The 15,609-nt window shown below is 42.1% G+C and overlaps 1 protein-coding gene and 1 pseudogene across 1 annotated transcript; one reads left to right on the plus strand and one right to left on the minus strand.

Annotated features, from left to right (window-relative positions):
- Positions 1–615: 615 nt before the first annotated feature.
- Positions 616–715, plus strand: LOC113276826 (annotated as a pseudogene).
- A 6,542-nt stretch (positions 716–7,257) lies between these two features.
- Positions 7,258–9,205, minus strand: LOC113273176. The gene is made up of 2 exons (XM_026522936.1): positions 8,994–9,205; positions 7,258–7,864 (listed from the first exon to the last, which is right to left on the minus strand). Exons 1-2 carry the CDS (start codon positions 9,203–9,205, stop codon positions 7,258–7,260), a joined length of 819 nt encoding a protein of 272 aa, XP_026378721.1.
- Positions 9,206–15,609: the final 6,404 nt, after the last annotated feature.

Below are 15,609 nucleotides of genomic sequence, written 5' to 3' on the forward strand. Positions count from 1 at the left end.
GATAACTGGAATTTTGCAGTTTGCTGAGTTAACAAGGCGAGAGATTCCTCTAAACTTAGGATTTTCTTATCTGACTGATTCTGAAACTGAGCTAGTCCTGAAGGATTCTTAGTATAGCCAAAACCTGGGGGAGCATTAGAATTACTAAACTGACCTTGACTTTGGCCCTTAGACCACGAAAGGTTCGGATGGTTTCTCCAACCAGGATTATAGGTTTCTGAATATGGGTCAATCTTTTGACGGTTATCAAATCTAGTGTTATTATAAAGAGCATTGGCCTGCTCTTCAATATTCTGGCCTTCCCAAAAAGGCTCCACTCTACCACTAGTCTGGCCCACTTCTAAGGCTTCTAACCTTTTTGCTATAGCAGCAATTTTGGCATCTGATTCATAGCCTCCTTCTACCCTATTAACGTTTCCTCTACTTAAAAGAATTGTTTTCTGGGGTGCCCTACTATTTTCCCATTGCTGGGTTTTTTCGGCGATTTCATTAAAAAATTCCATCGCCGCATCAACAGTTTGGTTTTCAAATCCACCAGTGCATAGAGACTCAACCATGGTCGTTGTGGAATAATCTAAACCCTCATAAAGGATCTGAACTAGCCTAACCTTTTCTAAACCATGATGAGGACACTGGGATAATAAATCATTGAACCTTTACAAATACCTATATAAAGATTCTCCCTCTTATTGTGAAAATGTGCATATTTGTGTCCTAATAGACGATGTTTTGTGCCTAGGGAAAAACTTATTGAAAAAGGCAAATGTAAGTTGTTCATATGTCTCAATCGACTCGGAGTCCAAACTATACAGCCACGACTTGCCTTATCTTTCAGGGAAAATGAGAATAACCTAAGTTTCAAAGCATCATCATCTAAGCCTCTAATTCTTAGGGTACTACAAATTTCCTCAAAATCCCTAACATGGTAATAAGGGTTTTCATTTTCTTTCCCTAAAAAGATTGGGAGCATCTGTAAGGTCCCAGGTTTCAGTTCATAGGGTGCCTCCGTTTCAGCTAACTTAATACACGAAGGACGGGTAGTCCTAGTTGGATTCAAAAAAGATTTCAAAGTTGCCATTTCTGGCGCTATCGGAGAAACAAGGATTCTCTCCTCAGTCAAAGAACGTTCAAAAACAGACTCTTCAAAAGCCGGACTTTCTAAATTAAGGTAATCGAGACGCTTCGAACTACTAGGTTTCTCTTTAACAAATCTACCTAGTGCGTCTCTTTTACGTTCAGGCATACAATAGAATTTTCTAAACTAGAAGGGTAAGCAAACACAGATAAAGGCCGACTCAACCAAATCAAACCTATTGATTTCTAGCAAACAAAAAGCATGATGGCTCCACTTAGATTGTTTCTAGACCAGCTTCTAATCCTTCGAACGGGAATTCGTTACAATTTAAGCAAACCCCTCTAGAATCAATCCGAGTTAACATAAGTTGAATAGAGGAGAGGGAAGCTCGGTGGTGCTTTGATACCCAAGGCATCACCGGTATTACAAGGCGGCGCAGTCACGCATTCAACTTACAGAAACCGTCACGAACTTCGAAGTATGCTTAAAAGAGTAACCAATATTTTTCGAATGACTTTCCTGTTAAGCTCGTTACCCTATCGGTCTCATTCTAGTCAAAATTTTAGGCTTAGGTTCGCGTAGGTTACGTGTTCCTAAAGCGGGCAAGAAGAGAACGATGATGAAATCCTAACCCTTATCTTGGATGGCCAGGCCTTGCCCTTTACTAGAAAAATAAATGTCCGTATTCAGTCCGAAGGAGTCCAGTAACTCGCTGACAGGGGATTCGCGAGTGTTTATAATCTTACCCCCGTAGAATACGGGGGATGAATCGGTTGTAGTGGACTCGGGCCACTGACTCCGATGTCTAGTGTACGAACCCAAGGTGCAGAGACAATATCGTAATTGTCCTCCTTCTCTGCAAACAGTTTATATTTAAAGTACCCTTCCATAGGGTAATAAAAAAAATAATGTCACAAAGTCCAAAAGTCCAAAAGTCCAAAAAAAAATAAAGAAAAATTACAAAAATAATAAACCCTAATACAGTTTTTTTTTTAATAAAATAAACAAACCCTAAACTAAAATTGTCTAAAAAATAAAATAAAAATAAAATTGTCTTCTTTTCTGTTCTTTTTGCTTTAATCTTTAGCTCCAAGTCTTTATGAAATCACCAAACTCCTTGGCTCAATTTTCTTTATGATCCGGAACCTGTAGACACAAGATAAATACCCAAAAACATAAAAAAAGACAAAAATAATAAAAATAATAAATCTAAAACCCTAAAAACAAGTCTGTGTCGGCGGCGCCAAAAATTGATGTGATTTGTAGATAGTGGTAAAAGTGGTTCGATTCTCAGACTTGTGAAGTATATTAATTAGACTTAAATCCTAATATTAAAATAGAAAACTCACTAAAAATTATAGCAAACTCAATCAAAGATGATATCAATACTAAAAGAAACACTGAGGCTAAGATTCCACTATTTTTCAAGTTCAAAGTGATTAAACCAATACTTATATTTATGCAATTTTCTTTGTTTAATTTGATTCTAAAATATTGCAACAAGTAGATTTTCAAAAATAATAATTGTAAATACCAAGTATGAAGCATCAAAAGTCTTAAAACTGAGCATACTCCATCAAGATAGATCACAATCACTCAAATAAAAATCATATTCAATAAGATTTCAAGGCAAATAATCATATAATTATTGCAAATAAAAAGATAAAATAGAATATGCCACTTTTTGTTGGAAAATAGCTTTCTCTATCGCCTCAGCAATGGGGTTTAGCTCCTCATATTAATCATGATCTCAAAATATGTGTTTGTTGCTCAAAAGATGATTAAAAGAGTGAAAAGTAATAACACAGACTGTTTGCAACAGTGTATTGGTGTTGCAAAACAGCTGTTACAATGGAACTGTTACAGAAAAACTGTTGCTTTGTCGCTGATTTAAGACTGCCCTGAAATAAGACTGCCCTGAACAGCTTAATGTCTTCAGCTGTTAAACAACGAAACTTTTCTACGAATGTATACCGAGGGTCAATGTTCATCAGCTGTTCTTCTTCTTCAACAGCAGCAACAGCAGAAACAGAGTTTGGTAAAGCTCTGATTTCTTCTTCTCTGGCTCTCCTTAGGTTCCCAAACTCTCGACACCCCTTCTATATGACCCAAGACATCTATTTATATCAAAAATACCGATTAAATCTCTCCCAAATCTTCCAAAATCTCTTTCCTTCTCTTCACGGCCAAGTTGCGACAATTTCTTGTTTTAGGATTCTACGCGTTTCTGAGCTTTTCTTTTTATTCTAAACTCTTCCTTAGATAGATACAAATCTTTGGGAAGGTTTACAACGTTTTAATCACTCTAAAATTTCCTAAAACAGGTCACACACGTGACTTTTCATATTTTCTTGTTGTGAGAAAAATCCGTCGTTTGAGCCCATTCTAATCGATTTAAACACCCATATCAGATTCCTAGACCCATAAGGAGTCTATCCTATGAAAATCAGAGGTTTAGTCGAGCTCAAACTCCTCCAAATCACGATCACCAAAACTGTTCTTTAACTGCACTATTTTCCCGCCAATTTTCTGGTTTTTGAATGTTGAAGATGGTTGCCCCTTATCCAGAGTAGGGGTGCGATTAACAGATGCCTGGAAATGGGATTCCCCTTAGTAACTAGGTTACCCCTTATCCAAAGTGAGAGTCTGAATAGCAAATGTCCTCCGGGTGCTTTCCGACAACTTTTCGAGCCAATTTTTTCCAAAAATGTATATTAGCCAAAAATACCTACAAATAAATAAAACATCATAATAAGTACAAAAATGATCCCAAAGAATATATAGAATAGAGACAAATCGGACACAAAAATTTGTCTATCACCCAGTGTGATGACGGACGTTTGACGGTGGAAGCTTTGGATGCGGATATTGCTCGTTGTCGGGCGTTAATGGCTGATTAGGTTGCGTATCCCTCTGCAAGGTTGTTGTTTTATTGTTTTGACGCTTGGTTCCTCTGTTCCCTTGTATGTTTATTCTGAATCAGTATGAATAGTTTTTTCTTTTTAAGTTGAAGTGTTGTTTTCTTCTTCTTCCCTCTTTATTGAATGCGCTTACTCCCTCCCTCTCTCGTTTCTCTCTCTCTTTTTTTGAGAAGGGTATGCGTAATACCTCCCTCTTTTATGAGGGGGTTACTACTGATAAAAAAGGGCTAATGCCCTAGTAAAACGCGCATACTCTCCCCTCTTTTTATTTATTTAGAGGGTGTTGGGGTGGGCGGTCATTAGTGAAGCGCGCCTACTTGCAACTCTTTTTATGGAAAGGGTGTTGGGTGAGGTGGGCGTTATTGAAACGCGCCTACTCCCCCTATTTTATTGAAAGGGTGTCGGGTGGGGTGGGCGTTAGTGAAACGCGCATACTTACCACTCTTTTTATGGAAAGGGTGTTGGGCAGGGTGGGCATTAGTGAAACACGCCTACTTCTCACTCTTTTATTGAGAGGGTGTTGGGTGGGGTGGGCGTCGGTGAACCACACCTACTCCCCCCTCCTTTTATTGGAAGGGTGTTGGGCGGGTGGGCGTTAGTGAAACACGCCTACTACCCCTTCTTTTTTATTGAAAGTATCGGGTGAGGTGGGCGTCGGTAAAATGTGCCTAATTCCCACTCTTTTTTATGGACAGGATGTTGGGCAGGGTGGGCGGTAGTGAAACACGCACACTTCCGCCCCCACCCCCCTATTTTTATTGAATGGGTGTTGGGTGGGGTGGTCGTTAGTCAAACACGCCTATTCTCCCTTTATTTTTATTGAGAAGGTGTTGGGTGGGGTGGGCTTTAGTGAAAAGCGCTTACTCCCTCCTATTTTTTTATTTAGAGGGTATCGGGTGGGGTGGGCATTAGTGAAACACGCCTATTCTCCCCCTCTTCTGGATTACCCTTAGATTAAGAAGGTGTTGGGTGGGGTGGGCTTTTGTGAAACGCGCCTACTCCCCCCCTCTTTTTATTTAGAGGGTATCGGGTGGGGTGGGCGTTAGTTAAACACGCCTATTCTCCCCCTCTTCTGGATTACCCTTAGAATCCTCTTCTTGGATTTGTCAGTCGATAGAGCGCCTCTCGCGAACCTGAGACCTTTTGGAGATTTTTCAGTCAATCAGGCGCCTTTGGCTGATCTGAGACTCTGTGGATTTATCGATCGATCAGGCGCCTTTGGCTAACCTGAGACCTTTTGTAGATTTGTCAGTCGATCAGGCGCCTTTGGATGACCTGAGACCTTTTGTAGATTTGTCAGTCAATCAGGCGCCTTTCATGACTTGAGACCTTTTGTAGATTTGTCAGTCGATCATGCGCCTTTATCTAACCCGAGACCTTTTGTAGATTTGTCAGTCAATCAGGCATCTTTGGATGACCTGAGACCTTTTGTAGATTTGTCAGTCAATCAGGCGCCTTCGGCTGACCTGAGACCTTTAGTAGATTTTTCAGTCAATCAGGCGCCTTTGGCTGACCTGAGACCTTTTGTAGATTTGTCAGTCGGTCAGGCGCCTTTGGCTAACCTGAGACCTTTTGTAGATTTGTCAGTCAATCAGGCGCCTTTGGCTGACCTGAGACCTTTTGTAGATTCATACCACTCTTGATAACTTACTTTTATTGCTTGAAGCATATGTTTATACATTGAGGGGTTCAGACGTGAAACTTTTTCAACCATTTACAATTGATGGGTGTTTTGACCTTGGTTCCATCCATGCGCCTAAGCTTATAGTATCCGCTTTCTGCCACTTTTCTTATTTTGAGCGGGACTTCCCAGTTTGCAGCAAACTTACCGGCTCTGGCATTTCTTTGTACGTGAGGGGCGATTTTTAATACCAAGTCGTATACCTTGAAGGTTCTCTCTTTCACGCTCTGGTTATAATAATTGGTTGTGCTTTCTGTAAGCTTTTGCGAACCGTTCCGCTCGTGCTCTTCGTTCTTCTATTGTATCTAGGTGGGTGAAACGACTTATCTCATCCGGCGTGTTATGCTGGCCACAGCTACTCTTGCCAACAGAATCGCTATCTCTGTCGGCAGTGTCGCGTCTTCTCCGTAGACTAGTGGATAGGGTGATGCTTCGATGGAGCTACGCTTCGATATTTTGTATACATAGAGTGCCAATGGAAACTGTTCGTGCCACTCTCTATGGTGATCATGCACTGTCCTGCTGAGGATTCGGATGAGCGTCTTGTTTGTCGCGTCAGCTTGCCCATTTCCTTTTGGGTAGTAAGGGGTCGATGTATGAAGTCTTATATTATATTGGCAAAGCAGATCGAGTACATCCTTGTTCACAAAGGACTTGGCATTATCTGCTCTAATTATCATGGGCGCACCGAAACTATAAATGATATGTTCTTTGATGAATGCAACTACATTTGCTCCAGCGTAGTTTTTAAGAGGTATTGCTTCTACCCATTTCGATGCGTACTCGGTGGACATTATCATGTATTTATGGCGCTTTGATGACGTCGGGTTGATTGGGCCTATAAGATTAAGTCCCCAGCTATGAAACGACCATGGTTTCACTATGTTGTGTAGCTGTATGTGTGGCGCTTGGATCAGATTTCCGTGCGTTTGGTAACTTAAGCATTTTCGGACATGTTTTGCGGTGTCGCTTTCCATGGTCGGCCAGTAAAATCCGCCTTCGTAAAGATGGAGGAACAGCTTCCGCATTCCCTGATGCTCGGCATCATGTGACCGCGTCATTACCTCTGCTTCTTCTTGGTCCGACAGGCATCGCAATATAGCCCCGTTGTAGCTTTTACGGTAGAAGATACCGTCATGTACGAAGAAACGTGCATATTTCTTCTGGATTTTCAGAGCCACTTTCCTTTCACCGGGTGAACTTCCGTGTTGGATGAAATCTATGTAAGGTTTTCTCCAATCTACTCCCTCGGCTATACAAACTTCCGAGGGTTTTGGTGGATACTGACAGTCGGCGCAACTATCTTGGAGGGCTGCTGCTTGTGCGGACATGCTCGGCCAGTACACTCCCAATCTCTGAAGTTTTCGGTAGAGGTGAACAACATCGGTTTGTCCACAAGTTTTCGTGTGCAATTCCTGAAGTAATTTCTCTGCCTCCCTTTTATTCAGACATCTCGCTAGTGATCCTCCGGCAGCCCTATAATACAACACCCCTTGGATTATCACAAACTGTTTCAAGGCTTGGGTTGGCATTACCCGATCTTCGTCCATCCGGGTGAGGTCTTCAATATGTACTCGCCTCTAATAATCGGCTTCTTCGAATGCCAAATCTTCTTTCCATGTGTTGGGTAGCTCTTTTCTCCGTATTGTGACCGTACCCTCTTCTTCGCTGTTTAATTTCACTTTGCTTGCTAAGGTTTTTAAGGCATCCACGTGTTTATTCCCGCCTCTGCCAGTATGGTCCAGTGTTGACGCTGTTTGGTTCATCAACCTTTGAGCCTCTGCCCCGTAAGGTGCTAGGTGTGGTTCTTTAATGTAAAAATCGCCATTCACTTGGTTTATCACGAGTTTTGAATCGCTTTTGACTTCCACGCTCCCTAGGTTAAGTTCCTTTGCCATTCGGAGTCCTAGGATTAACGCTTCGTACTCTGTGACGTTATTACTGCATGGGAAATCCAGTTTAAACGAGTACGAGAGTAACTCGACTTGTGGGGATTCAAACACTACTCCGGCTCCTCCGACGGTGCCATATGATGACCCATCAAAGAACATGGTCCAAGGTTTGTCAGCATCCGTGACTGCCACCTCTCCGGGAAGGCATCCGTGCACCTCATCTTCCCCTTCTCCTGGAAACATAGCCATTAAGTCGGAAATTGCTTTCCCTCTTACTGCCTTTGTTCGTTGATATCTAAGTTCAAATTCAGACAATTGTAGCAGCCATCGAGCAGTCCTTACGGTTAGGACAGGTTTGGATGCCAGATAAGCTATGGGATTTGACGCGGCTACCACGATGGTCTCATTTGTAGGGTTGCAGCTTCTATGTTACGTAGATAAAGTATAACCATGCCTGTTCCACACGCGGATATCTCAAATCTGCATCTCTTAGTACCTGGATGACGTAATAAATAGGTGATAGCTCATCCCCTCCCATGTCTTGTGCAAGGACTGCGCCTATCGCTGAATTGGTAAACGACGTATAAAGTTAGAGAGGGACCCCTTTAACCGGCGACTTGAGAACCTTAGGGCTGATAAGGCATTGATTCAATTTTTCGAATGCGGCGCACTGTATCTCACCCCATACGAAGGCCACCCCTTTCTTTAGTAAGGGGATGGACACGGTCATTAGTTGCGCTAAGCTTGGTACGAAGCGTCGTATGTATGATATCCTCCCAATGAAGGCTTGTAATTCCTTCGCGTTTGCTGGGGCGCCATAGTCATGATTGCCTCGACCTTACTCGGATCTACCTGGATTCATTCGTTGGTTACCACAAAGCCTAAGAATTTTCTTGATTCCACGTCGAAGGAGCACTTGAGGGGGTTCATTTTAAGATTGAATTTTCTGCACCTCTCGAAAGCCGTCTTTAGGTGGAGACGTGGTCCTAGGTCGCTTGTGTTTGGACCACGATGTCATCGACGTATACCTCCACTGTTTGATGCATCAAATCATCGAATATGGAGGTCATAGCGCGTTGGTAAGTGGCGCCCGCATTTTTTAGACCAAACGGCATCACTACGTAGTAGAAATTCCCATATGGGGTTTGGAACGCAGTCTTCTTCATGTACAACAGGTCCATTTTTATCTGTTTATACCCACTGAAGCCATCCATGAAGGATAATTGCCACTTGCCTCCCGTCGCGTCTAGCGTCATATCGATATTAGGCAAGGGGAAGTCGTCTATTGGGCACGCTCGGTTTAGGTCTCTATGGTCGACACAACAACTGATCTTTCCATTTTTCTTCGTCACAGGCACAATATTGGCTAACCAGGTCGGGTGTTGGATAGGTTTGATAAATTTTGCCTTCAACAATCGCTCCACCTCTTCCTTGTTGCAAGGGTTGTGGCCCTGGGGAATTCCATACTCCTTTGCTTTACTGGTTTGAACTCAAGTGACACCCCAAGGGTGTGAGCTACGAGCTCGCTATCGAGTCCTGGCCTCTCATAATAGTCGAAAGCAAAGACATCCTTGCAGTCTCTTAGCAGAGCAATTAGCACTTCCCTCTCTTCTTTGTCTAAGCTCTTGTTTATCATGATAAGGCGCCTGTCTCATTCCGTTCCTATGTCAATTTCCTCTATCCCGTCCATAGTGAGGTCTCCGGGTGTTCGTTCTTCTGTGGTCCTAGTGGTTGCGTTTGCGAGCTGATCTCGCAACTCCACGTCATCAATCGCGCTATAGGGTAGCTCGACTAAACTTTGCTTTGCGTTTCCAGGGGGAGTCTCCATTTCGTTTCTTGATACTTCTGCGCAGTCTTGTTCATCTGTGGACACTCCTTTAGTTAATTGCTATAATCGATACACGTATCCCCCCTCCGGCTTAGAGAAGCGTTGGAATCTGGGCTCCTCCTCTTGCTTCCTCTTTCTTTTCGTGGGGAATACCATCCTAGATGGGCTAAACACAGACTTGGCTGGCTTCGGTTCTTTTTCTTATCCCCATTTAGGTAGCGGGATGAGCTGTACTTCAGGCACTTCGTCTGCTTCCTTTGGTTCATCGTAGAAGATCGCGTCCGCCATGTAAGCTTTCGTCGGGTCAAAAGGATTTCTAGTGGCTGGAATCCGGTTCTGCTTACCTCCTATGTTAGTCTTGACACATTGGTGGTATGTTTACGCATCCACCTTGTGGTGGAGCAACCATCCTCGCCCTAGTAATACATGGGATATGGTATCGTCTTCCATCACATAAAATGATGTGGGCGCTCGGATAGGGCCGATCTTAACGAAAAGGTTGATGATTCCAATAGCTGTCTGAGCGTGCCCTCCGAATCCTTTTATCGTTGTGACCCATGTTATGATTGCGGACCTTTTTACCCCTAGAATGTCTAGTGTATGCAGAGATTAGGTTCAGGGTCGCGCCTCCATCTATAAAAGCTCTCTTTAGTTGTTGCCTGTTAATGTACGCCGTTAGGTATAAGGGTCTAAGGTGTTCCCCTGGGTAGCAGATATCTTCATCTGTGAACATGATTAACTCCTTGTGGAGGAGACCACATGGTATTCCTGCTGAGATAGCCGTTATTGCCTTGGATGCTTCTTTGATTTGATTTTCGCTGAAATCGAGGGAGTCAAAGAACTGTTTAGCCAACAATGTTTTGGAAAACTGACTAGCTACGCATTCTGTATTCTTGAATAATGGGTTCTCCATCTCGGCTTCACATGCCTCCTCCTTGTTATCTTCCCAAGGCCTCCAAATATCTCCGCTTGCTTCATGGGAGAGCATCATGACTTGGTGTTGTACTACCTTTCCATTCTCCGGATTGTCCATCTCAGTCTCGCCTATCTCCAGCTTCTTCTGGAACAGTCTCCGCAGATTGTAGCAATCGATTGTAGGGTGTTGTATCCTTTGGTGAAAGTGGCAGTACCTAGCATCGTTCTTGTCAATGGTGCTGGGGTCCGTCTTTGTTGGTGGTAGTTGAGTTTCTTGATTTGTTATCCACTTCTCCAACAGACCCACGATCTGTTCCTTGCTGCAAGGTAGGGGAGAAGGAAGTGATTGGGTGCTCCATCCCTCTCGGTTATTATTGGCACGGGTGTTCCTTGGTACAGTTGATACGGTATTAACTGTGTTGCACCATATATAATCTGAATTGTGTTCCTCAACAAAATCAGCGATCCTTGCCGCCGCTTATTCCAGCTCAACGAACGTTAGGAAGCGGAAATTGACCAGGCTTTTCTTAATGGACGGAGTCATTCCCCATACACAGATTTCTACTAGGACTTCTTCCTTATCGTCCTCATGGAAATATAGAGTGAGTAGTCGTAACCTGGTGATATATTTTCCTATTTCCTCGCCTGGGCGCTGGTTGCATTTGCTCAGATCTATAGTTGTAACCTTTCTTTTTGTTGAATAAAACTTTCTGAGGAAGAGAGTAGACATAGTTGACCATGAGCTAATGCTTCTTGGATTTAGGTTGTCGTACCAGGTAAATGTTGTATCAGTTAGCGACTTCGGAATCTCCCTCATACATAGCTTCCTGTCGGTTGCACGATCATTCATGGTAGATAGAAATCGGCTAAGGTGTTCACTCGCATTTCCTTGCCCGTTGTAAACTTTGAATTTTGGTGAAGTATAATCCTCCTGGTATTGATACTCTGTGATTTTCGAGGAGTAAGGGCTAGCCATGAAATCATAATTATCTTTCTTGAAAACCCTATAGTTCATCTCCAACTACTTAGCCATCGCTTCTTGCGTCATAGCTATGGGTCCTTCCTTTTCTTCTGTAGCTTCCGCCGCCTCTTTAGCATTCTTCTCGGCGCTCTCCGCCTTCATGAGTTTTCTCAACTCTTGATCTTTGCGTGTGTGGTCTTCCAACTCCTTCTCCATCTCTTTGAGGGAAGGTTGTACGGGTGGTGTTTCCTCGACTTCCTGTTGTTCATCTTTCTCGCGCGCGTCGTCTGGATTTATCGCTTGTGTGATGGGCTCTGATACTATCCCTAACTTTTCTCCTTTTGTGTTGAGTGGCGGGATGTTCGGTGGACTCTGTGTTGCGCTTGAGTTAGCACCTCTTAAGTGTGTCATGGTTAGCTAGGCACGAGTCTCCCGGTGTGGTCGCCAAATGTTGAGGGGTGATTTTAGGTTTGAGGTTCTACCCGTCCTAGCTACACCAAGTGACCTCACTTTACCAAGAATAGTAAGAGAGAGAGTTGTCTTTCCATTGTACCTTGTCCTTCTTTATATGGACTTTCCAAAAGCCCCTTCCTTTTATGACATCATGCCATGTGTACTAAACTTCTTTAATTACTACTAATGCCATTCCTTCTCTAATAAAACCTTCTTCTTTCCTATTAATTCCTCCCTTGTCCTTTCCATCTAATAGACACTTTCTTGGTGGAATTGGGCTTTAGTCCCCATGTCTCATGTTGGGCTTGCCTCCCTTTTGGGGGAACACTAGCCCGGCTAAGGGGTAATATTTTTTTATGTATCAACAGTACTCGTGGAGCTTCTTGATCCCACAGAAGTCTTTAAATGAGCGGTCGTAAGAGATTTAACCTAATTAGAATACTTTCCTCTCTGAATAGACAGCTCCACCAGAAACAACAAGAAATGAAGTTTGCCTAGCTCTTAGGATAGTTTTCTAGAAATGCAGACTTAGGTATTTATAGACCAAGTATGTTTGGACACAAGGAATTTCCAAAACCAAAAATATTCTCAAGATATGCAATGAATGGAAAAATTTGGTTTTCATATTTCCAATAAATTCTTGTCCAATATTTCTGAAATCTCTCAATAGAAAATCTCCAATTAGTAAATGCACATTACTAATTTTTATTCTGTAGAGATATGCATTTAATTCATGGTAATTAAAGCAAATAAAACCAAAAACCTTAATTAAAATATTTTCAATTTATTTCGGCACATGATCACCTTGATTACCAAGGAATATCTTTGAACAATAAATGATAAGAGTTACTGCTCATGTTCCAAGTATGTTGACATCTTTTCACTACAAATCCGTATTTCATTTTTACATGGATTAACATTCTTGGAATCGGTTATACCACACTTCCAAACAAGTTTAGAATTGGTTCACCTGTATTCCAAGACCATTATGTGATTGATCAAATAGCAAATCACATACATGGGTTTAATTGGTTCTACCAATCACTAGGATTGGTTATACCTAATTATGGAAATACTTGTGATCGGTCACACCAGTTACAAGGATCGGTTACACCAGTTACAAGGATCGGTTTCATGTACACATGGTATTACTTGTGATCGGTCATACCAGTTACCAGGACCGGTGACACCAGTTACAAGGATCGATTACAAATACTCATGATCGGTCACGCCAATTACTAGGATCGGTCACACCAATTACAAGGATCGATCATACCATCACATGGTGATTACTTAGGATCGGTTACACCAATTAATAAAAACCAGTCATACCAAATCATAAGTCAAGCATTGTGATTAGTTATACCAAGATGCATAACATAAGTTAAGATCAGTTCTACCATCTCACACATATTGGTCATCCAAATATTTGCATTGAATAGACGGACCAATAAGCCTAACGGTTTCCCTTTCGATTCATAAAACAATTTCATGAATGTGAAAAAGCGTGGGCCTAACAACCACACCTAATATTTCATTAGGCAATCTGTATGGACTAACTCCAATATAATTCCAAGAGAATCAACTAGACAGTCAGACTCAACCAAGGAAAAACATCCAAGAGTTATATCTCAATTTCTCAATACAATCTGCAATCGAACATATAGAAATCTGTGAGCCTGATTGATATGAAAAATAACTTGAATGGTATCAACATCCAATGTTCGAGTGTCAATCAACAACAAAAGGTAGGATTTACCAATTGATTGAACTATACACAACCTGTGATATTTCAATTATATAAACAAATATAATGCGGAAAAGAAATAACACAAACACCGGAAATTTTGTTAACGAGGAAACCGCAAATGCAGAAAAACCCTGGAACATAGTCCAGATTTGAACACCACATTGTATTAAGACGCTACAGACACTAGCCTACTACAAGTTAACTTCGGAATGGAATGTAGTTGGGCTCTAACCAAGTCTCACACCGATTAAGGTACAGTTACGTTCCTTACGCCTCTGAATCCTAGTAAGACTCTTCGCACTTGATTCCCTTATATGATCTCACCCACAACTAAGAGTTGTTACGACCCAAAGTCGAAGACTTGATAAACAAATCTTTCTCACACAGTAAGTCTATTCTGATAGATAAATCTGTTTCCCACAAAAATACCTATGAAGTTTTTTTCCATCTTTTGATAAATCAAGGTGAAGAGGAACCAATTGATAATCTGGTCTTATATTCCTGAAGAAAAACCTAGAAATATCAATCACCTTACAATAACTTAACTATAGGGTAGTAGAACAAGTTATTGTGGAATCACAAAGAATGAGACGAAGAGCTTTGTGATTACTTTTTATATCTTACCTACCAGAGATAAATATTGAGAGAATCTTAGAGAAGATAATACTCAATACGATAGAACAAGTAAGATCATAACACGCAACTATATAGAAAATAGTTGGGTCTGGATTCAGAATCCCAATGAAGTCTGTAAGTCGTTAACCTATAATGGTTTTAAGAAAAATCTGGGTTAAAAGAGAATCGACTCTAGTACGCAACTAGTATCACATATGAGGTGTGGGGATTAGGTTTTCCAGTTGCTAGAGTTGTAACACCCAGAAATTTTAGCATGGAGCATGCGAAAAGATTCCCATGGAATGAGATGAAGCTTCTTCCAAAGCTTCCGTTGCATAGTAAAAGGAACATTGGCCTAGGGCCAATCATGCATCAAATGATGATTTAGGCCAGTTGGGTGGATGGCATAAAACGAAATAGCGCCACCATGATGCATTACGTAGGTCATTGGCCCAGGGACGATATTGCTTTACCGTGTGCAATAGGACAGAGCAGGTTGGCCTTGACAGTGGACAGCCATCATGGCTGGACATCGGGTTGACAATGGACGACCATCATGGATGGACATCGGTTGGCAGCGGACAGCCATCATGGCTGGGCATCGGGTTGGTAGCGGATATCCAACATGGCTGGACATCAGTTGACAATGGACAGCCATCATGACTGGACATCGGGTTGGCAATGGACAACCATCATGGATGAACATCAGGTTGGAAGCGGACATCCATCATGGCTGAACATCGGGTTAGCAGTGGAAAACCATCATGGCTGAACATCGGAGTTGGCGTTGGAAGTGGATATCCATCTTGGTCGGTCATTCAGAAATATATGGAAACGGCAATGAATAGTAAAAGTGGGACTTGGTGAATGATTTTTCCTCCCTAATCAAAGTTGTAAGAATGTCAAGTTAACATATATAGGGAGGGTACTTGGTTGAAGGTTCATATACGGACCATGCACCAAGTACGATAGCCTTGGATATGTACAACCATCACGGCTGGACATCGGAGTGGCCTATGGGCCAAAGCCGGAAATACAGCCATCACGGCCCTTCACGGGACCTGGCTCAGGAAGTGTTCAACCATTATGGTCGGACACTGGAAGTGGCCTATGAGCCAGAACTGAATGTACATCCATCACGGCTATACATTACATTTTTCCAGGGAGTCATGTCCAGCCATCACGTCCTTCAAACACCCCATCATGGCTAGTCTCGCACCTTCAAACACCCCAGATATTTTTTTGCGAAAGTGTAACCCGACATCACAGTGGTTCTGTAAATAAAGCTTCATCCACCTGCACTTCGGCCTTATAAGTTTGCACCTACGCAAACATCCAACTCTTCAGGTTAACATTGGATGTCTTTTTATTCTTCTTTCACTTCGCTAAACTTCTCAAATGCATCCCATAATACATTCAAACATTGCCATACTTTACCAACAACAATCAGCCATACAAGAACACTTAGAACATGACACAATCACTTCATTTTATTGCATCAAAGGGAAAAAATACAAA

This window comes from Papaver somniferum, chromosome 4 (genome assembly GCF_003573695.1).
Source record: "Papaver somniferum cultivar HN1 chromosome 4, ASM357369v1, whole genome shotgun sequence".
Taxonomy (NCBI): domain Eukaryota; kingdom Viridiplantae; phylum Streptophyta; class Magnoliopsida; order Ranunculales; family Papaveraceae; genus Papaver; species Papaver somniferum.

Coding starts and splice junctions, on each gene's coding strand:
- LOC113273176 (XM_026522936.1), bottom strand. CDS start 9,205: ATGATAAACAAGAGCTTAGACAAAGAAGAGAGGGAAGTGCTAATTGCT. Junction 7,865..8,993: donor ACCCTTGCAACAAGGAAGAG/GTGGAGCGATTG, acceptor ATTTGAACTTAG/ATATCAACGAACAAAGGCAG.